The sequence below is a fragment of the Eupeodes corollae genome, chromosome 1, assembly GCF_945859685.1.
Source record: "Eupeodes corollae chromosome 1, idEupCoro1.1, whole genome shotgun sequence".
Classification (NCBI taxonomy): domain Eukaryota; kingdom Metazoa; phylum Arthropoda; class Insecta; order Diptera; family Syrphidae; genus Eupeodes; species Eupeodes corollae.
In genome coordinates, this window is record NC_079147.1 from 184,693,549 (window position 1) to 184,714,953 (window position 21,405).

The window sequence follows — 21,405 nt, forward strand, 5'->3', positions numbered from 1 at the left end:
GCTTTCGCTTACTACCTGAAGAAAGACTTTCCGGTAACTCCGTTCAATCAAAAGGGTTTGGGAGATATGAGAAAGGCGATAGGTTCATTTGTGGAGGAGAATAAGTATGAAAGGAAATTTCTAGTGGAGGCTAAAGTCTCAACTAAAATAGACTTAACCGAGCCTAAGCCATCTTAAGGGAACGAACCAATACGCAGCCTTATAGAAGTTCTGCTCAGTTTCGTTAAACTTCGCTGACTTTTGCGCAATTACGCAAGAGCCATTTAAATGGCTCGATCTTAAGCAAATGTCAAATTTGAAACTCATTTCGTTTGAGATTTGCTTAAATTACTTAAATCCATTATGGTTACTTTTTGTTTTGACGATAACTTCTGATAACTTTTCGTTCGGTTTTGACATTAGCTTATAGTTGGGGCTTAAGTCGCAGCGAGCTAGGAAAATTTGCACCAAAACATGCAACAATGTGGGAATCGTTGTTCCAGTGAATTAAACCACAACAGTGGGCTATCGCCCCTTGATGGACAGCGATGTCAACATTAAGAAGATCCTCAGTGCTTTGGACGAGCCAGGCGAGTATGATTTTGGTACGAATCTGGAACTAGGAATTGACCTTTTCTGCTCCGGCCATAAGGACCTACACGAAATCGTTCGGAACCTTCTCAACCCCGCCTATGAGCTGCTTGGACGGCCACAATACATGGTGATTTTGAAGAGTTATTTGGCCAAAAGAAGCAATATCCATAAGCAGTATTTTGGTTTAAGTTTGTTGTGAAAGGAAAAAGAAAATATTTTAAATAAAATTAATTTTTGTTGCAACAGTTTTGTTTTTTATTGATTTGATCGTATATTTTCTACACAATTAGCTTCTCTTTGGTGAATTGTTCTGACCGGTTGAAGTAAACAAAGAGGATAGCTGCAGCCAAGCGAGCTTCTAGTTCTTGTTGGTTCATGTCGTGAGCCCATTTCACCCGTCCCTAGAACTTCAGTTGAAACTCTTCTTCGAGACGAGCTAGTGTTACAGCCTTGTCTGCGCTATTATGCTGCTCTATCACAGCACAGTAAAGGATTATCGACTTAAGGGTGTCGACGGCGAAGAAAAATCCTTACTAGAATGTTTGCACTTCAAGAATTTTCAAAAAATTGAATCCTGAGAGAATACATACTATATAGAACATATTCACTATTTGAAAGGAAGTACTTGGATATTTTCATTTTATCCGTATCCGGGTGGTAATATACATTTGTTAGACCACTCAATGACGGAATCCCATTCGTTCTTTTGGAGCTCGTATAGATCTTTGTCTTCCTGAAAATCAACTTGATTTTCTTGCACATCCAGATCCTTTAGTTCATTGCAGAGAATATCGAAAGTTCTGCAGCTTATTCTGAAATGTTTTTTTTTCATCAATACAAAATTTGACAGCCGGTGTTAAACAAATTAAAATGTCAAATGAAAACGCGAAAATCGTTTACACCGAAAACTTTTTGCCGAAAACTCGGTTTTGGGTTGTGTGTGAAAGGCCTATTAGGAACGAGCCTAATGAGTTTACTACGTAGTGACTAGATGATTGAACGCGCCCAAGGGTTATGTTGCTTCTTCTTTGAACCATTCTTGTCAAACATTTTTGACATTCATAACAATTCATTTGAAAATATCAAAGCAAAAGCAGAAACATTTATAAAATTTGTATTTATTCAAACAGAATTCCTACTATGTACATATATATTTTAAAAGAGTTGTTTACAAAACATTCCTGACTATTTATAATACCACATATAATAATTTGCCTTAAAAGAGTATTTTTTCAAACAAAATATAAAACCTTAGGATAAAAATGGCCCAGCATTGGATGAGTTGGTGTGGTCTTTGTGCACGGAAAGATCCTATTAATCAAAAACACTCTATACTAGAAAACCCGTTTTTGCGAACTTTGTTTACAGGTTACTAATTAGGGCAAACCGGAAATCCATATAAAAGGTAGAAATGGGAGAAATTTTAAAATTATGGCATTTTATGTCAGTTTTGAAGTTAAAAAAAATTAAGGAATATATGAGGCGCTCAGAGCCTCGTACCGAGAAATACAGGATTAAAAAAAACATGTTTTTAAAATATTTTTTTTTTAATTAATCTTTGATGAATATTATTTATTTTTTGTTTTGTTTATGGTTTATAGTAATGCGTTTATTTACGAACAGAAAGAGCGTTTTAAACAATAAATAAGAAAAAAAGTGGCTTAGGCCATTTTGGAATTCATTTAAAATTTTGTTATTGATACCAACTAAGGGTTAGGCCATTTATATAATACCAACATTATTATGAAAGCGTTTTGAAAAACTATAAAAACTAATTAAAAATCTTCATTCTTCTTCCTGGATGTCTTCATCTTCGGCTCTTGTATTTGTTTTTAAATTATTATAGAACAAGTGCATTATAGGAGGTATGAATTCCTTGAGTTCTTGAAGGTCCTTAAACATCTACGAGTTTACTGGAGTTCCGCTTTGAAATGTCAACTTCTCGAAATAAAACATCTTCATTATTTGAGTATTTATATTGAATTATAAATGACTTCTCATTTTGGAAACGAAGCCATTGAATCTTAAGCCATTCAACTTTCGAGTTCTTGTCCGTGGATATTTTTCTGTTTGTCACTTGTTTCTCGATCAATGAAATGCTTTTAAAGTCATCTGCTGTCATTTTGACTAAGAGGAATGGCTGCTTTTTTTTTGCTGTGATGATTATACGATCCCAATCATCACGTGTAAAAATGTCCTTATAATATCTCTTTTCCTTTTCAATGAGACCGAAATCTTGATCACATGGTAGGAATGAGTGTCCAGATACTAAGAATTTATGGTCTATCTGGTCAACTTCAAAGGTAGAGTTGTTAACCATGTATGTGCAAATAGTGCTCATTCTTATGTTCCGATTTTGAACACCACATTGATCACTATACATAACTAAGTGTTTACACTTGACATTCGCTTTCACGTAATGCATAATGCAAGACCCTATTTCCTGTGGACCACGTGAAGCTATTCCCTCATTCCATGTGTACATAAACGATTTGTTTGTAATAAGCTCATGAATACCAAGGCAATAGGTCCATAGCTACCTCTTGTAGTACGCTACCCCTGAGGAAATAACTGGCGTCGGCAAGGTTTTCATCAAACCGAAAGCTATAACTGCATTTTCATTGTTGTTAAGTTTCGAATCCAACTGCATCCCACTTCTAGCTGATTCAGCTTTTCGGTGGTGTAAATCTCTTTCGCTCGTTATTCTCTGCTTTTCAGAAGGATCATCTGCAGCCTCGATTTTTACATTAAAAGAATCACATTTCTTGCAGCTGTCAGAAACTGGAGCTCGAAAATGCAAATTAAAATTTTCTGAAAAGATTTTCGTGAACACGAATTTTGAAACAATATCCCTTTCTGCAGAACCACGATACAGCTCGTACATTAAAGTAATGTTTAAGGTCGGTGCAAGAAATTCTCTTTGGATATTCTTTTGCCTGGAATAATGAGAGCTATACCTTGGAAATTTGTTAATAAAGTCTTTCACGAGTTCTGTAGCTTCAGCGGTCGTCTTGTTATGAGGTTGATCTTTGGTCCAAAATTGGTGTTGTTGATCCACTTCCAGGTGTTCTATGCTTAAGTGCACGAGTAATACGACCATCAATTACCTGTTTATTTTCAAAAAATATACCTACTCTTAAAATGTAGAATGCGTTTTTGGCCTAACCCACACAAATGTTTAAATTCTAGAATTCAATGTGGCCTAAGGAGCTTAGGACGTTTTGGCATAAAACAATTTTTGAATTTCATAGAGACGAAAAACAGTTTTCCCCATAAAAATTCACCTAGTTTTATACGATATCACAGGGAGATTTTTTTTTATATATTTCAAAAGAATCCGGTTCGATCTGCATAGTCAGTTTGATTAGTCAGATTAATTTTCTATTGAAAGCTGTTTTCTTATTACGATAGAAACGTCATATTTCTTGAAAAAAGATACTGATATTTTTTGATGTGACAATTTTTAATATATATCGCCTTACACTGATAAAATTGGTAGTTCAAAAAGATGAAGAAAAGCTAAAAATTATTCCCATCAAAATGTATACAAAAGTTTTCTTCCTTGCGATTGCTACCAACCATTTTATTGCCTGTTGTTATGTTTATTTGAAACTTCGAATAGATTCGATTTTTTCTTAAATTAATTACATATAGAGTTTCTCTTCAGAAAAAACGTGGAAAACCTTTAGTAATATAGGGCCCGCCTTCTAACGTTACTTTTTGCAACTAGTGCTTATTTCGTGAAAGGTAACACTCAGCTCATGTCTGATTTGACGGATAATTATCTTTCTCCTTTCGCTGAACGAATATGGTTGTGTATATGCTTGAACAACGTTGGGAATAACTGAGAAGATGCCGATTTGCCAAGAAAAAGGCCATTTTTTCAGATGAAGATCATTTTGATGTTGATCTTTTGTAAACAAGCAAAATTTTCGCATTTGGGGCACAGAAAACCTGCATCTATTAAAAAGCCGATACATCCAAAACGAGTCACTGTTTTCTACGTGCCACACAGCCGAAGCTACACTCGATTTTTTGACAGGATACAAAAAATTAACCCTTCCTTGAATCATATTTAATACTTTTTTCCTTGCAAACCAATTTTTGCATTTAAGCTCAGGTAAGCGCCTTAAAATTCGTTGTGATCATATTCATACTTTTTGAACACTGTCATGCATTTATTATGAATTCATGGAAAATTGATATTAGCCTTCAATGTGTGCAGTAAATTGATTTTATCATTAGTTGTGTGTGTGTAAATCAACAATTTTGTAGGCAAACTAGAATGACAGCTAGGTTTCCATTCTTCTTATGGATAATCTTTGGACTTGAAAATTTTGTTTTCATTTTTAAGTTTCTTTGATTGTTTTACAAAAAAATATTTATTCGGCATTTTTGTACTTTATTTCTTACTCTTAACCTGATATTAAACTTTGTAAATAACTTAATTCAATCATGGATGAAGCATCAAAACAAACTATTGAATCCTATATAAATGACACCCTCAAAGATGAAATAAAACGTCTCGATCAATATATTCAAATGTACAACGAGGAAATTATGGAATTTGTTCAATTGAAGAATTCAATTGAAGCATTACAAAAAAACCCCGGCGAAGGAATAAAGACAAAAATGAATATTGGTGGTAGAAATTTTATGACTGCGGAAGTATCATCTACAGATAAAATTATAATTGATGTGGGAAAATCTTGTTTTGTTGAATTTACAATTGAAGAAGCTATAAAGTTTTTAAATTTTAAAATTACTGTGCTAACAAAAGAATGTCAAGTAGTGAGAGATGAAAGTATTAAACAACGGTCGAATGTCAAACTGACGATGGTTTTATCTTAAGAAAAACAAATAATAAATATAGAATGTTTCATTTTTGAATTGTTTGTTGATTTAGTTTTTCTGCGTTACTTAGCTTATAAAAGAATGGGAGCCTTTTGGCTTACAAATTTCAATCATTCCTGTTTGAGGGTAGGTAAAGTTCATGGGTAGAGGGGAATTCCAAGTTGTCATACCGCCTAAGTGAAAAGGAACTTAATCTGAAAATCTTGTGGTATCTTGAATTCGACTAGATAAACTTAAGATTGGGATATGTGCAAAATTTGTTCAATGAGGTCAGAACGTGATTGCTGTTTTAGATCTGATGGCAATTATAAAACATATTCTTCTTATGAACAGACAATTGCATGTTTATGTTTTTATATTTTGTTTTATTTATTATTCTGTCTTTTTTGCGAAAGTTAAAAAGTTAATGTTTCACTAAAAAACTTCTTTATACGTCCAGACCAATTCATTGCCACAATCAAATGACTAGGTTTTAGTTAAAAAAATATTTCGAAATTGAGCCTTAATTCGCCTATTGTTGCTTTAGGATCAACCTTTCAAATGAGCCTTCTAATCACCAGTTATTATTTTAACTTTGTTCGCAGTTCTGAAAATATACAAATAAAATGGAAATGTAATCCTGAATCAAAAATGTTTGCCCTCTTCTTACATCGCTCTGAGTTCATCCAATTTCGGAATCACTGTAGTTGAAACTGTAACTTGCCCAGATGCTTCTAGTGCTGCCAGTTCAATGGGATGTACTTTTTTCTTATGTCCACGACAATTCGAAACATTGGCGAATGTTTTATCACAAAAATCACAACTATAAGGTCTTAGTCCTGTGTGAAGTATCAAATGAGCTTTGAGAGCCTTAACTCTTTTATAGCCGTTCCCACAATAATCACATTTGTACTTTTTTTCATCAGAATGAACAATCATGTGTTTACGAAGGGTCTGTTGAGTATTTAGCTGTAATCCACATACAACACAAATATATCTTGTCTCATTGTGGGTATCTTCATGTTGCTAAAACAAAAAATATTCAGGTATGATCCAAGCTTAAAGAAGGGTATGTCCAGTTATAGCTACCTTGAGCGAAGTTATACTCTTAAAAGCTTTTTCACAATTTTTACATTTAAACGTTCGCTCCTCGGAGTGCGAAAATTCATGTTCTTTCAAGGATGATAGTGACCTACATTTCTTGCCACATTTTCCGCAAACAAAAACCGGATGTTTATTTTCTAACGTGGTTTCATGTACAATTTTCATATGCTGGCGATAATTACAAAATTTTATAAAACCCTTTTCGCATTTAGAACAATAATGGGGTTTGTTTCTATTTTCAACCGATTGCGATTTTCTCGATTTATATTTTTTTATTCTGTTTGGAACATTTTCTACTGTGTCTATCTGTTCATCTGCAGAAGAATGTAAATAGTTATCACAGTTGTTATCTGCTTGATCAGGATTAGGATTAATTTGCTCATCTAATTCTCGCGAGCTTTGGTTAAATAACTTTAAATCACAATCAAGATTGTGGAAATTTTTGATTTTATAAGGATCGAGTTCTTCTTCACTTTTAACAAATAGCTCTGTAAACATTGCTGTGGCTTTAGGTATTCTCTGAGTTAACTTCAATATCATTCGGAGGAGACAATAGCAATCGTAGCATATCACACTCGGAAAGTTGTCACAGCATTTTATCTACATAGGTATAAAATTATGAATGTATTTCAACTCGGAAGATAGATTTCTTTATTCAAACTTACATCAATGGAGAAACATTTGTATATTGTATCAAATAGAGGAAGGCTTTCCTCGTCCCTTAGCCGCAAATCAATGTGAGAGTTGATGTTTCCGTCTTCTCGTGTACAAAGACGACACCATCGCATCCAAACCTCCTCGACCATTTTCAAGAACAATTTCTTCATTAAAAGAAACCCATTTAACAAGCTATTCCTTCTGTTGGACTTGTACTCTAGTTTATAGTTTATTTTTAAAGCACCAAACAATTGAACTACATAATATAAGTTCTATAGAGTATTTTATTAGGAAGAGCATAAATATTATCAACCTCAAAATTTGTAGCTTCAGGCATATTTTGTTTGATAACATTAACATGAAATAAAAGTTGTTTTTGGGAAAGTGAATAGAATTCATTTCAGTGTTCATTACATATTTCCCGCAAATATGTACGAGATGTCACAACTTCTACAGGGCTACCAAGTACTCCAATTTATAATTGAGCTCAACCTGAGTCTGACCATGCCATGCAATGCACTATTGAACTCCTGGGGGATTTCTCATTTTTAGAAATACAAATGAATTGGCCAATCCATACTTTATGATTGGAGTGATTATCATTTTTATTTTGAAATTAAATAATCAAATTTTGCATTCGTTAAAGTTTTTTTTACAATGCTCATCACCACAGCAACATCATATCAATGAAACTGTCCAAAGCTTGAAAGCATTTGTCTACTAGATATGGACTGCTAGAAGTCAACTTCCCGTTAGTGTTATCTTCCAAATAATCTAACTGTGACAGGTAAAAGCAGCTTGAGCTTAAATTTAGTTTTCAAACTTCGGCTAAATTTTGACAGAAGAAAGTTGTTCAGAAAATGCAATTAAAAACAACCGTTCCCTAAAACTGGATTTTTAACAAAAACATTTGTATATTTATGGAGCAAGAATCCACAGGGCCGTGACTAACAACTCGTAACCGTTCATATGAGCGTGACATTTCAGAGAGGGGACCGATTCCTTACGGCATGACAAGAATTACTCTTATAGGATTTGTCGATTTCTCGAAAGAGAAAATACCCGTTAAAAAAAAAATTAAAGGTGGCACGAGCAGGGATTGAAAGCAAGACCTCTAGGATGGTAGTCCTACGCACTTACCATCACTCCACAGGTAATGCAAAAAGACTGTTTTAATTTTACAAAAAAATCATGAATTGGAAGATGGATGAAATTTCTTGAAGAAAGTGTCCTCCAAGTTCCAAATTAGTCGATGTTACCTCACTAGCATCGCCAAATTCTTTTTAGTCACACCTCAAATTTGTTTTTTCGTATTTCCATTTTTTTTACGGCTCCGCAAAACTTTTTTCAATTAATTATTTAAAAATAACTCCTTAATATCCATATAATATAAGCACGATTCTTTTAGCAGATAGTTTTATATGTAGTTGTATAAAACAAATTTACTGAAGAGACTTAAACCCAACCATTGCCCTATTAGCTATGAACTCCAATAATCTTTCAAAATTTAGCTTGAAAAAACGAGTAATTTATCAATTTACTAAATTTTGACAGTTAATTATATATTGTATTCATATACAATTGTAGATAGAGCTGCTGCTCGACTTTCTACATTTAAATTCAGTATAAAATGCATTTGTCTGTTTTCTTATTTTTACCTCATTCCGCTCTTTTGGGTCTGAGCTAAAAAAGAAACACTGATCATTTTTAGACAGATCAGATCTCTGCTCTGAGCTTAAAAAGAGACGGATAATGTATGTATCAGACATTTATTTGTTGCGCACAATTCTCCAGTTTATATTTCTAACTCAGAGAGGTCTGTGTTCTCTGAAACATAAATACAACTTCTCATCCAAATTTCTCACTTTAGCTGTCAGAAATCGGGGAACAGATTTGTATAATTCGATTTCTTAAGAATCTCCCATTTATGCCAGTTTATATTTTCAAGTTTTTTTTAGAATTTTCTTGGACGGAATGACAGAGCAGCAGAATAAAATATAGACAGAGTTCACTATATATACGAAAAGATTTGATATCTTGGAATTATAAACTAGCCAATTCAAGAAGGAAGATAAGAATTGCAAACATATTTTAATTTTTATGAGTAAATTGTATACATATACACAATTTTCCTCAATCAATCCGGTTAAGAGATTTCACAGATATCTTGGAAATAAAAACAGAGATATGCATAATAAAAAGAAGGCGCTCAAATATGCTCTAGCACATCTCTGTCTTTTTGTCTTAAAAATGAATGCATCCACTGCACCGAAGTGCACCACATTCCTTTGCTTATGCTGTAGTATCTGTCACATTGCAAACGTCAAAATATTTCAAATTGTTGAAGAGAAAAAATTTGTTTTTCGAAATGTTTGTCCGTCGTAAAAGTTTTCCGTACGATTTTCCATAAAAGTTCTTCTCATTTTAAATCACCAATTACATTTAACTCATTCATTTATGTGAGTAAAATAAAATACCATCCACAAAATGTATTCAAATTCACATTTAATTTAGATTTAATAAAGAAAATATTTCCATCGTTCGTTCTTCTTCACTGCACTACACCAACCAACACAGCACCCCTGACTGTGTAGCAGCACCAGCATCAGCTACGACAGCGCCAGCAGAAGCATAGACACAATAAAAACTAAACAAAAACGAAAACGAAAACAAACACGTAAAATAAAAACAATGTCCATTAAGATAGATCGAGCATCCATTCAAAAACTAGGCCATGAAACTCAAGAAATACGTCTCCGTACTCTTGAGCAAATCGAAAACAAGGTTGCACGTGCCCTAACACACAACGAACGCATCGATTTCCGTCCAGGCGAGTTAATTAAGTATTTAATAAGATGGTTTGCCTTTCAGCCCCTCCAAGCCAAGGATGTTGTCTTAAATTTAATTATGATTATATTGAAAAGTCCATATCGCCAAGAGGTGATTGATTATTTGGGAGAGGAACGTCTCAAAAAAGAATTGGGTAAAGTAAAAATTCTGGTCAAAAGCACTCCCGAGGTGCAACTAGTCGCTGAGATTTTAACAATGCTCGAGAAAAACGTCAACGAAGTAATAGAAATAAGCGATTCTTTAAGTATCTCAGATAGCTATGATAGTTTGTCGATTCGTGATTTGGATATCGGCGACAATAACATGGGCGGCTTCAGCAACGATATGGGCTATGAAATTGCGTGGTCAAAGGCTTCTGTTCCAGATTATAATTCTCTGAAAGTCATAAGTGACATTCTAAAGACTACAAATAGTTCGGCATCCGATTTGCACAATGCTCTGCAACACATACAAATAACAATTGATGATTATCCGGCTGAATACTTTCTCCAGCCTCCGCACATCTTCCAAAATCTTCTCGAGTTGTTTGAGAGTGGTAGTTCGGCATTTGAAGATCTATCAGAGACATTCATATGCATATGTAAATCGCTGCTCGGTAGGTTGAGGACACGAAGAAAAGCGGTTGCATTTTTCTCCTCTAAACCACCAGGCATTCCCGTCCGAACCCAACTGAGTGTGTCAACAGTTTGCTTCCGGCTGCTAGAACTCTGCATGAGCTATCTTAAGTTTAATCTATTCACTATAGAAAAGAGCAGTTTCAATGTGTTTCGCCTGATTATGGAGGTCTTTCGCATAATCGAAATGCTTCCCAGCGAGGAATCGCCTGCGATCGAAGTTTTCTTCGAGGAGCTTAGCACGGTGGCCCGGAACTTAAGGGCATCATTCGAGGAAGAAGCCTTCCCCGTAATGAATCGCGTCAAATACCTTCTGGTTCTCTTTACAATGAGGAAAATTCTAGGAAATGCAAAATATAGCAACACTCGGCCTGGGGATGAGCTGAAAATAGCTTTGCTCGACCTCCCCCTATCGAAGATGCTCCCCGAGCAATATGCGCAGATTCTAAAGGTCTTCCAAGAGAATGTTGATGCAGATGTAGAAAATCTTCTGAAATCACACGAAGTACTCAAGTTTTACGCCGAACCTCAAGGCATCTCCGACGAAAAGAGCATAGACCAAGGTCTTGAAATCCTGGAGGCATTTGCAATTCACGAGAACATGGATTTGATTGAGAGAACTTTTAAGGCTGTCATAAAGAGCGTTCCTCTCTACGCCGGCAACAGGCAGCTTAGGAAAAAAGCCGACGCCCTCCTCATGCGAATGTTCTGCCATCATAGCTCAAAGGTTAGAATCTTTACCTATCAGGAGTCTGCAAATGCCATGAAAAAATACTTCGCGTGCCTCCTGAACGGAGAGTGTGCCTATGTGGGGCAGAACAATCTTAAACTTGTCGAAAATCATATCCTGGGGTTTCCTCTTACCGCAGAACTGCTCACTGAAATTGCAACATCTGGCTTTGAAGATGCCACTTTGCGAAAACTCGCCGAAGATATCCTGTTTCTCCCCGTCAAAGGACGTCCAATGCTCGGTGAAGAAGGTTGGACTAAAATGCTGGACATATTATTGCCGAACATTCCACTCTATCAGTGCCTTACACAATCGCCGAAGATAACTGAAGGAATTCTCAAGCTTCTCGATCCGGATGCGAATTGCTTGCCGCGACTGGAGATAATTCGAGGTAATCTGCGATTTCTCTTTCATCCTGATGCCGATATTCGTTCGGAAGCTCTCGCTCGAATCATTTACATCCTTACATCGCACTCAGGAGCTGGGGCAATGCTCCCAAATCTAATGGAAATAAGTGACATTCTACCGAATGACTGTTGTTTGCTGGAAGTTCCCCGCGACATTGATCGTATCTTCTGCGGAGGCTTCTATGAGCCGTCGATTGTTCCCAATCTAATGCAACTTTTGATGGCTTCCGATGTTGAGCCACAAATTCGAAAGACTGTCCTCATGCAATTGAATGTTGTTGGCCAAGAAGTGGCTCTGAATCGTTTGATATTCGATGCAGGTGGATGGATGACATGTCTGCAATCCCTGCAAGGAGCACTTTACAAACAATCCCATACCGACTATCCAGATTCGGTAGTGCCAATTGTGGGTATTCTATCGAAGCTGCTTTTTTGTGATGGCCAATTCCGTCAAGAACTAGCCAAGGAGGAGAATGTCTTCATTCTTCTTACTCGAAGTCTGTTTCTGTATGTAAATGACATTACCCTGAAACAGGATGTATCGCTGTGTTTGTTTCTTCTGTTGTACAGTTCGGTGATTGTCGGGACAAAAACTCTCACAGTGCCAAAAGTCTTGAAGAATCTTCGACTACCAGTAAAGTGTCAATTACAATCAACCGCTGCTTGCAGTGGAAAGAAAACTGTCCTGGAGAAATTATATCTCGGAGACGAAACACCCTCAACAGGTGACCTCAAATCTACTCAATGCTTCATCAGAATGACCATAGCCGATCTGAGATTTAAGGGTGGCCTAGAAAACGCCAAACCATCAACGGAATACACCCCGAGCTTGACTAAATCTGATCTCCGTCTCATAAAATCCACCTCAATGACTGAGAATATTACCAAATTCTTAAAGTACGCCTCCAATGCAACCGAACACGAACAAATCATGGACAGCATTACGTCTATGCGATTGATACAGCTCCTATGTGGCGGGAATGCCATGAGTTCGGATTTAGTAACAAAGACTTTTAAAAGATTTATCCTAAACACAAATCAATTGGTTTTGCTGGAGGACACAGTGGAACTTTTTTCCACACTCGTTCAAGTGAATAATGAAACCATCATAACTTGGTTGTTATCAATCCTGGGAGAGGAACAGACTCCATTGTTAAGACTTCTTTCGAATGAAACGTAAGTAAACAAAAAGAGCTATTTTCATAAATTGTTTTGATAAACAAAATTTAAAAAATTATTTCCAGAGAAACTTCTCTTAGTCTTCATCGGAAAATTTGTGGCCTTCTGTCTGAGGTATTTCAGAGAGCTCCCCCAACTGATCAATCTCAAAGCCGCCTCGAACTCGAAGTCTTCGATACCCTGATGTCCATTACTGAGGAACACTTTAAGAACCGGGATTTGGATCGAACACGCTGTGTCTTGGGAGTGCTGCAAGTTATCTCGGGTCGTCGATCTTTACAGAAGCTTCTTTCTCGAAAACAGGTGCACTCCACGTGCAAGAAACTTTTCTTTTTCACCATCGCCCTCAAGTCCTTCACCCAGACTGGATCGGATTTGCAGAAAAACGCCCTCCTCATTATCTCCAGTCTATCGGCCATTACTCCTGACTTCCAGCTAAATGGTACTTATTTGAAGTACTTGTCAGGTTTGGGGGGACACAATGACTACCAAGTGCGCACCTTAGCCTGGTGCATTTTGGCTCGAATTGCCAAAAGTGAAGAGGGAGCCGAGGCTCTGATCAGAGAATTAGATTTCCTGCCGGGAGGCTTCCGAGCCTGTTGTCTGAGCACTTTGCTGGATCAAACCGAGGTTGCAATGGTGAGGCAATTGGCAGGGCTCTTATTCGCTGACTTACTCAACAATGGAACTCAATTCGATAAAGTCCATGAAATCGTTCAAAAACATGATTTCTATCGAATAGCTCTCGCCTCCCTAAAATACTTCTATCCGGGTGAGCTTATTTCAACAGCCGATCACCGCGAGGAGATAACAACTTGCGATATAGTTCGCGCCTACAGCAAAATTTGTATCCAATTGATTGAACTTAAGTCGTCATTCTGTGCGGAATTATGTAAGAAACCGATCATGGGAAAACTCTATCAATTGGTCAAGTGTCCACCTGCCAAAGAGGAACAACAAAAATCATTCGCATCGATGGTGGGTGAAATTTGCAATTTATATTCACGTTTTAGTCGAAGTCATTTGGCCTTTTTGCAAACCACTCTGTGTCGTGATCATGATTTCCTCAATTATCTTTGTTCGTTCCTGTGCACCTCACATCCCCAACAACATCTTATGAGCATGTTGAATCTGCTCATGGTCTTGTCCAAGGATCAAATTGGTTTTCAGTATATTTGTGAGAGTTTTGCTGGAAATTCCGAGAAAATAATCAAACTGGTAACAGTTTCTTTGGAGACATCGCTATCGATTTCTTTACTGCAGCCCACCTGCCTGGCATTCATCACGTTCCTGCTGATCAAGTGTCAACAGAGAAATGTCGAACATGAATGCTTCAGTGACACTCTGGAAACAACCATCACCGATTCAACACAAATGAAATATGCAGCTCAAGTGTTATTCCTTCAATTAAATAAACTCCTCCTGCATAATTATCCTCTGAAAACGGCCAAATTTGACTCGCCGCCGAGTGCCTTAAAAGTGCTACTTTGCGAAGCCATAGCAGTTCTCTTGAAAACATCTGAAAAAGCCCGAATCACGGCAAAAAACATAAAATTCCTCGATAAGATTCTGTTGATTTTTAACTCGTTCTTAGAGAGTATCCAAGTGCCTTGTACGACATTTGTTCGTCGCTATAGTGAGGCCAAGAAGTTGGCCGTCATAAAACACCTGAGTCTGCTGTACGGCATCATTCTGAACTGGTTTTCAGTTGATGTACTCACGGATGAACTGCAGGTGGTTGAACTTACCAAAGTTCTCATTCAAACATGGCCGTGGCAGAATCATTCGAACGATATTCGAATTCTATACCTCAAGTCCTTGGCTTTTCTGAGTGAGAAATCGGTGCCTGTGTGTCGTCAGTTTTCCGTTCCGACTTCGAGCAATGCAAACACCCTGCTGCAGATGCTTCTCAAACTCCTCACCATGGAGACGAACAAGGTCAAGTCTTTGGACTCGAATTCAACGGCGCTGATCAAAATTGGCCTTCGAACCGTCATGAACTGCTGCTCGTGTCAGGAAGGACGAATGGCTCTGATTAAATTGCACGCTTTGGACATAATCGATTCTGTGCATCCGTTCAATCCGAAAATTCCCAAATCGAAGAATGACATACTTGTGGCGTGGCTCTCGTTTTGGGAACTCTTCTCGCGATACCCCGAGGGAGCCGTTTGTCGTAACATAATCGGCCTATGCACAGTCATCAACAAATGCCATGATCCCACTCTGCGACTCATTGGATTGAAAATTCTTCGCAATATGACATTCCTGCCCAACAATCGCACTAATCTCCTCGCTTCCGCTGACTTCCTATACACTGTCAATAATATCATAACAAATAGTGAATGCTATTCGGAGCGTTTGGTCACATGTACGGCACTATGGCGACTCATATCTGGCGGAGCAAAATATGCGGCCACAATAAAAAATACTAAAATGACAAAGAAACTAAACGCAATACTTGAAGATTTGACTGGAGGAGGAGGAGAACTGCACCATAGTAGTGCCGCTAATCGATGTCAAGCTAAGGATTTGGCAAATGTTATTGAGATTATATTAAGAATTTTAAATAGCTAGCGGTTCTTTTTTTATGTTTTCAATTTTTTTTATAATTTAAATAACTATGTGTCTTCTTTTATGTTGCATTGTGTTAGATTTAAGGTTTTTATTTTTTAATTGTAAAAGAGACAAAAATGTTTTTGTTTCGTTTCTATTTTTCTACTCGAAAATGTTGTGTTCATAAAAGAAACAAAAGAAAACAACATCAAAAGGATGAAGATTGAGCAGAATAATACAATAAAACTTTTTCTATGTTTAATACATATGGGATACTTTTTTAAGTTTCATATTTTTAATGCCTGCAGACAAATGCACTTGAAATACAAACATTCACATCTGTTAGAAGTTGGACTGAGTGAAATGAAATCAAATAAGGAAGTCCTAGTAGCTGAGAAAGCATCGGTTCTTGACGATCACGAAAGTCAAGATTCAATTACCTTTTACCGTGGGATTTTATCATGTCATGATTTCTTTTCTCACTGCCCTTTTGTCTTGTTCTTATACACCTAATAGGCTAAGTCACTAAGATGCAGTTTTCAAATCCATAGATTTTCGCACAGAGTATTATGAAGAATCAAACCAAACTATTATTTACTACAAAAGAAAAATTTAATGTTTACTTAAATCAATATTTTTATGTTGTTGCAAACAAATAAAGTAAATTTTTGGCAAATTGAATAATCTCCGTCCCTCCCAGCTTTGATGTTCCATAAACTCGATCAACAAACGTAATGGGAACCTCACCAATAGTGAAGCCATGTTGTCTAGCTCGAACAAGCATTTCCATTTGAAAGACATATCCCTTAGACACACAACTAGAAATACATTTTTCTAGGACATGTTTTTTATATAAACGAAAAGATCCTGTCAAATCGGATGCCTTAGGACGAAGCAAGAGTTGTGATAAGAAATTAGCTCCACGTGAAATAAGTTTTCGCTTGAAATCCCAACCATAAACACCACCATTGCCTTCGTATCGGGTTCCTGAGACTATATCCAAATCGTGTTCTTGTTGAAGTTTTATAAATTGTGGTATGAACTTTGGCTAATAGAATTGTGACACTGGTTAAGTTATTTGGAATTCAATGGCAGAGCAAGTAACACTTACATGATGACTTAAATCAGCATCGATTATTACAATAAAATCTCCTGTGGCATGCTTGATTCCATGAATGTAGGCCGTTCCCAAACCGAGTTTTGATGCTCTCGGGCGTAGAAGAATTTTATCCTCGCCATAGATTTTTTGCAAATCTTTAGCAACATCCAAGGTTCCATCGGGGCTACCATCATCGATTACTATGATTTCATAATTGAAATTACTATAGAAAAACAAAAGAGGAATAAAAAACAGCAAAGAGATAAGATTGAAAAAATTAACAAACCTATCTTGCATGTATTTCACTATTAGCCATATTATTATTGGTAGATTGTCCTTTTCATTATAAGTTGGTAGCAATATGCTGTACTTATGACTAGTTTCTACCATGTTTCTTTTCTGCTTAAAAAATAGTTTTTGTTTTTGAAATATATTTAATTAGAAACCACTGTGAAGAAAATAAAAACAAAATCGCCCTTGCCGACGTGTTTTGTTATGATATGACACTGACATACAATTAACGACAATTTGACAGATAAGTTGTAAATTATGTCTGTTTGGATGTTTGTGTTGGAGATATTGTAGTGCCGTTTGGTTACTTGAACGGTTTATTTGCAATAATTCTGAATTTCACTAGTGTCTCAATTTAAAAAAAATAAGTCTTTTGTGTTACAGAGCAACCATGTACCTTTGTGATTTCGTTCATTTGGTTGGATTGTTATCCATTTGATATAAATTACAAGTTCAAGGCGTTCTCAAAAAAAAAACAAGAAAGATGGACAGTTCCTGTTAAATTTCTTACATACATTTTTGATACTTTTTATGCAGATTGAACAAAAACACATTAAAGAAGTCTTATATACAACATATCCAATTCATCAATTCACTTCTAACCAAAAATAGTCAGTCTTCTATTTGAGCGATATTTTTTTATGTTAAAAATGAAGAATCTTTTCAATTTCATAGCACTAGGGGTCAGTTAAAGCCATCATTGGTTTTCATTGTTAAAATCAATTATTGTTTTTTTTTCATGATCATTAAAATTTGATGTGGCCTCCAATATGCCTGTGTTGTCCATGGTGAAGTGACTATTACTGCAGAGAAAAATGAGCAAAAATAATAAAAGAAATAAAGAGAATTTACAAGTCTTACCAGGAAAATGGACTCAAGTCAATGGTCCTGGTCAGAATATGAAGACAAAATTACTTACCGTGGGCATTCGATGTATCCAACGCCGATTTTTAATTCCTCAATTGTCTTTTTACTACCTTTTTTATTTCATTCTTATGTCAGGAAAAGTGGGTAGGGGAGTGGGGATAACATCCAGCAAGCTTGACCGAGCATGCCACTGCCTTCGTAGGGGACATTCTTACCCGACTTCCCTGCCCCTCTTCCCATCCTAGTTCCTAGCCTAATATATCCCATAGGTGATGGTCATTGAATCCCCCTCTCTCCCAAACCTACTCTCTATCCTAAATCTTCTCTGCTTCCTCTCCCTGATTTCCTCATTTAAAATTGTCAGCCATTGACAAAAATTTCATGATTGAAATCCAACGAACATTTTTCACTGACAGAAATATGTCACAAGTATCAGCTGTTCAGGAAAATGAATTTCCGCCCGGAAAATAGAAAAATAATCTATTATTTTTCATGAACACGCTCTAAATAATGCTAAGGTTTGTGTAAACGTCAAATAAAAGTCAATTGCAATAAGTGAACAAAAAACAGGATAACTCAGGAATCTGTAAAATTTTTGTTAAGTAACTACCTAAAAATAGTGCAAGTGTGACACTAAAAAATTAATTGTAAAATAGAAACAAACAAAAAACAATAAAAAAGTCGATAATGTTCGGAGCGAAAGTTAGAAAAAATTGATCCAAGGACGTTAAGAAGAGGTCGGTGGAAATAGTGGAGAGCCGTAAGCAAGACTTATAGGACTTGTGTTCTCCAGATGACAAGAACTGCGATTTCAGAGCCATAATCTGGACCAACATTGCAAACAAGACAAATCAAAGTATTCTCGACACTAAATTACATTGGAGTTCTAAGTAGTAAGTGATTTAAATAATGTTTATTAGTAATAATTAAATAATGATTAGTAAAACCTTCACGAAGTTTACTCTTTTTTCGCTACAAATTAAACAAATAAAACAAACTTTAACGAAAAGTGCGAGGATGGTTAACTTATAAGAACACATTTCACTTTTACGATGTTCTGCATTTTATGGACAAACCTCTGTAAATAAAAAATGCTTGCCTATGCTATTTAATGTTGCCAAAATAACACCAACATTAAAACTGCCATTTACATGTCATAAATAAATTATTGCTTTCATTATTTTGACATTTTTTTGCAGAAATATTTGCATCTTTACCATTCTTATAAATCCGACATAATTACTTGATAAGACCACTTCTATGTCTCTCTTTAACCATGAACAACAGTGAGCGAACAAATTGACATTAAGGTGGAATGTAAACTCGGGCACTTTTAGAAGGGTTCATATTCTTAAATATCGTTTGATAAATATCTGATTGATATTTATATAATCTGCATTAGTCAAACATCACATTCCATTTGCTTTGCCCATAAATTGCGTCAAACCTTTATTTACATAAAAATAAATTTTCTTCAGGTTTGACGAATTTTGTTTCTATTTTTAAATTTGCTTGTCAAGCCAGCAAAATCAAAATATTTTGATGTCTAGTATATTTAAAAAAAATTTTTGGATGATGCATTCAAAGTTTCAAATAGAGTCAATCAAACATTATATGTCAAAAAGATTTCAAAATTGAGTTGTTCGTTCATTACACTAAATAAATTATCCCTCACATTTTCCAAAAAGGTTAAATACATTTGTTTTAAAATTACTTTTTTTAATCAAACAAATTCAAACCTTCGAGTGGATTTCGTATTTATATGTATTTTACTTTAAAATTGTGTGAGTGTGTTAGTCAATAATAAGTTTTAATATTTTTGTTACTGTATAACAATAATTAACATGCTTTTGGGGATAATTTTCTGAGCAAACCAAATTAAAAGGCAAAAATATGTTTCATAGGTATAAAAATCAAGTAGTACCTTTTAAATGGCGATTTAAAAAATTACAGTCTCCTCAAAAACATTTAGTCGCGACTTGACCCGTGTTTTGTTGGGAAATCTATCCATAGTAAAGTAGGATTTTACCCGAATAACAAAAACAATATCCATAGTGAGAATAACACCGATAAAAGTTAGAGTAGAATCTCACTATGGATAGGTTTTTGATACGAGCCTCTAATGGATCTTATGTGATTTCGTTCTCAAATGTTGGTACGATAGTGAAAATGGACTAACTGTGCTTATTTTGCAAGAAAACACAATAGAAAAGATATTTATGTTTGCTATGTTTCCAAAAAAGGTTATCTCAGTTTAGAAGAGATAAATCTCGACTCGATTCAGGTATATAAAGAATTGAGGCGAGCTTCAAGCTCGCTTGAACACCACATGTTAATGTAGTAGTCTACGAACAAACCCCTTTTTGAAGTTTTGTATTATAATTTTGACAGATCTTCTTTCAGTTGTACCAATTTTTAAATACAAAAGTCTGGCCACTGCGGATCGTTTTGTTGGGAATTTCTCACTTTACTTTATATGAAATGCGAACAAAACTCACGTTGTTGTGGATATTTCTCGTTTTGTATGTCTTTCTTCATGTTTTGACGTTTCTTTCTTTTTCTATCGGCAGTGGATGTGTTCGTTGATAGAAGTCGGTGAATTAGTAATCAGTCTCTAACACAAGCACTTTGATAAACCTCTGATCGTGGATTAATGCTTCCGATAAGTTATCAACTTTTTATAATTCTCAAGTTTAAGAAAAACTGACATTTTGATAAAAAATAGTTGTATGGAACAAAATATTGATTTAACAAAAATTTCTTCCTTCTTATATATGTACATATAGATATATAAATACACTTCGCAAGTTAATCAAATATTCAACAATGTATGTATATTTTCATTTAAATCAATTAAATATTAGTAAAGATAGCCATCCAAACAACCTTGCGTGTCTACTAAAAAACTGTTAAGTTATCCTTTTGAAATCCACTTTAATAAAAATTCATTTTTAAATCAAGCTATATGCGGAATTAATGGACATGTTACATGCAAAGTTAGCAGCAAGGGTAAGGATCCCCTATAGTTGTATTCTCTCTGTAACTTTTAGTTGCCATTGTTTGAACAACCTGTGCTCCATTGTGGATAGCCTCTGCTGAAGTACATTTGCGGCACGTTTTGAATGTGGCCCTTTACTACAACATTATTGTAATATAAACAACATATGTTGAACAATATTCAATTTACAATCTTATAGATCAAAGTTCAACATAGTTTGTCTATTTTTTAATACGCATCTACAAACTACGCATGTACATATCTACTTTACATTTTGATATAAATCTTTCAATTTCTCAGGTACCTTTCGGTACCACAAGCTTTATTTTGCTACTGCCTTAATAGTTAGAGTAAAACATATTAATATATGTTGTGACATTAAATCTTGCCTATACCTATCAACATATGTACATATATCCAAAATCCTGTAAAGCCGCATGTTTATTGCTTTGACACCAACAGAAAAAAAAGGAATTTAATTCAAAGGATTCAAAGTGAAAACTATTAAAAACAATGCTTGCCTCAAATCATTCAAGTCACGAACCTCTAGCCCCTTTTTTGCACAAATATTTATATGTCTATCTATACATAAGTATACGAGAGTAGCCAATAGCCCAACAACCCCGCTTATCAGGTAAATGACAAATGAC

The 21,405-nt window shown here is 35.5% G+C and overlaps 4 protein-coding genes across 4 annotated transcripts; 2 read left to right on the forward strand and 2 right to left on the reverse strand.

Annotated features, from left to right (window-relative positions):
• The first annotated feature begins 4,880 nt into the window (after positions 1–4,880).
• LOC129939724 (protein UXT homolog) lies at positions 4,881–5,463 on the forward strand. Its single transcript, XM_056047840.1, has one exon. The coding sequence runs from the start codon at positions 5,029–5,031 to the stop codon at positions 5,422–5,424; it is 396 nt and encodes a 131-aa protein (XP_055903815.1). The 5' UTR covers positions 4,881–5,028; the 3' UTR covers positions 5,425–5,463.
• Positions 5,464–5,771: 308 nt separating this feature from the next.
• On the reverse strand, positions 5,772–7,518 carry LOC129939600 (zinc finger protein 239-like). The gene is made up of 4 exons (XM_056047673.1): positions 7,176–7,518; positions 6,496–7,110; positions 6,077–6,432; positions 5,772–6,013 (listed from the first exon to the last, which is right to left on the reverse strand). The coding sequence occupies exons 1-4, from the start codon at positions 7,335–7,337 to the stop codon at positions 5,977–5,979; spliced, it is 1,170 nt and encodes a 389-aa protein (XP_055903648.1). The 5' UTR covers positions 7,338–7,518; the 3' UTR covers positions 5,772–5,976.
• A 1,981-nt stretch (positions 7,519–9,499) lies between these two features.
• Positions 9,500–15,766, forward strand: LOC129953884 (protein rotatin homolog). The gene is made up of 3 exons (XM_056067411.1): positions 9,500–9,626; positions 9,682–12,944; positions 13,013–15,766. The coding sequence occupies exons 2-3, from the start codon at positions 9,859–9,861 to the stop codon at positions 15,519–15,521; spliced, it is 5,595 nt and encodes a 1,864-aa protein (XP_055923386.1). The 5' UTR covers positions 9,500–9,626; positions 9,682–9,858; the 3' UTR covers positions 15,522–15,766.
• A 324-nt stretch (positions 15,767–16,090) lies between these two features.
• On the reverse strand, positions 16,091–17,111 carry LOC129953885 (dolichol-phosphate mannosyltransferase subunit 1). Its single transcript, XM_056067412.1, has 3 exons — positions 16,886–17,111; positions 16,612–16,822; positions 16,091–16,548 (listed from the first exon to the last, which is right to left on the reverse strand). The coding sequence occupies exons 1-3, from the start codon at positions 16,987–16,989 to the stop codon at positions 16,138–16,140; spliced, it is 726 nt and encodes a 241-aa protein (XP_055923387.1). The 5' UTR covers positions 16,990–17,111; the 3' UTR covers positions 16,091–16,137.
• Between the last annotated feature and the right edge of the window lie 4,294 nt (positions 17,112–21,405).

Coding starts and splice junctions, on each gene's coding strand:
- LOC129939600 (XM_056047673.1), bottom strand. CDS start 7,337: ATGAAGAAATTGTTCTTGAAAATGGTCGAGGAGGTTTGGATGCGATGG. Junction 7,111..7,175: donor ACAAATGTTTCTCCATTGAT/GTAAGTTTGAAT, acceptor ATACCTATGTAG/ATAAAATGCTGTGACAACTT. Junction 6,433..6,495: donor AGAGTATAACTTCGCTCAAG/GTAGCTATAACT, acceptor TTTTTGTTTTAG/CAACATGAAGATACCCACAA.
- LOC129953885 (XM_056067412.1), bottom strand. CDS start 16,989: ATGGTAGAAACTAGTCATAAGTACAGCATATTGCTACCAACTTATAAT. Junction 16,823..16,885: donor GTGAAATACATGCAAGATAG/GTTTGTTAATTT, acceptor GTTTTTCTATAG/TAATTTCAATTATGAAATCA. Junction 16,549..16,611: donor ATGCTGATTTAAGTCATCAT/GTAAGTGTTACT, acceptor CAATTCTATTAG/CCAAAGTTCATACCACAATT.
- LOC129939724 (XM_056047840.1), top strand. CDS start 5,029: ATGGATGAAGCATCAAAACAAACTATTGAATCCTATATAAATGACACC.
- LOC129953884 (XM_056067411.1), top strand. CDS start 9,859: ATGTCCATTAAGATAGATCGAGCATCCATTCAAAAACTAGGCCATGAA. Junction 12,945..13,012: donor AGACTTCTTTCGAATGAAAC/GTAAGTAAACAA, acceptor AATTATTTCCAG/AGAAACTTCTCTTAGTCTTC.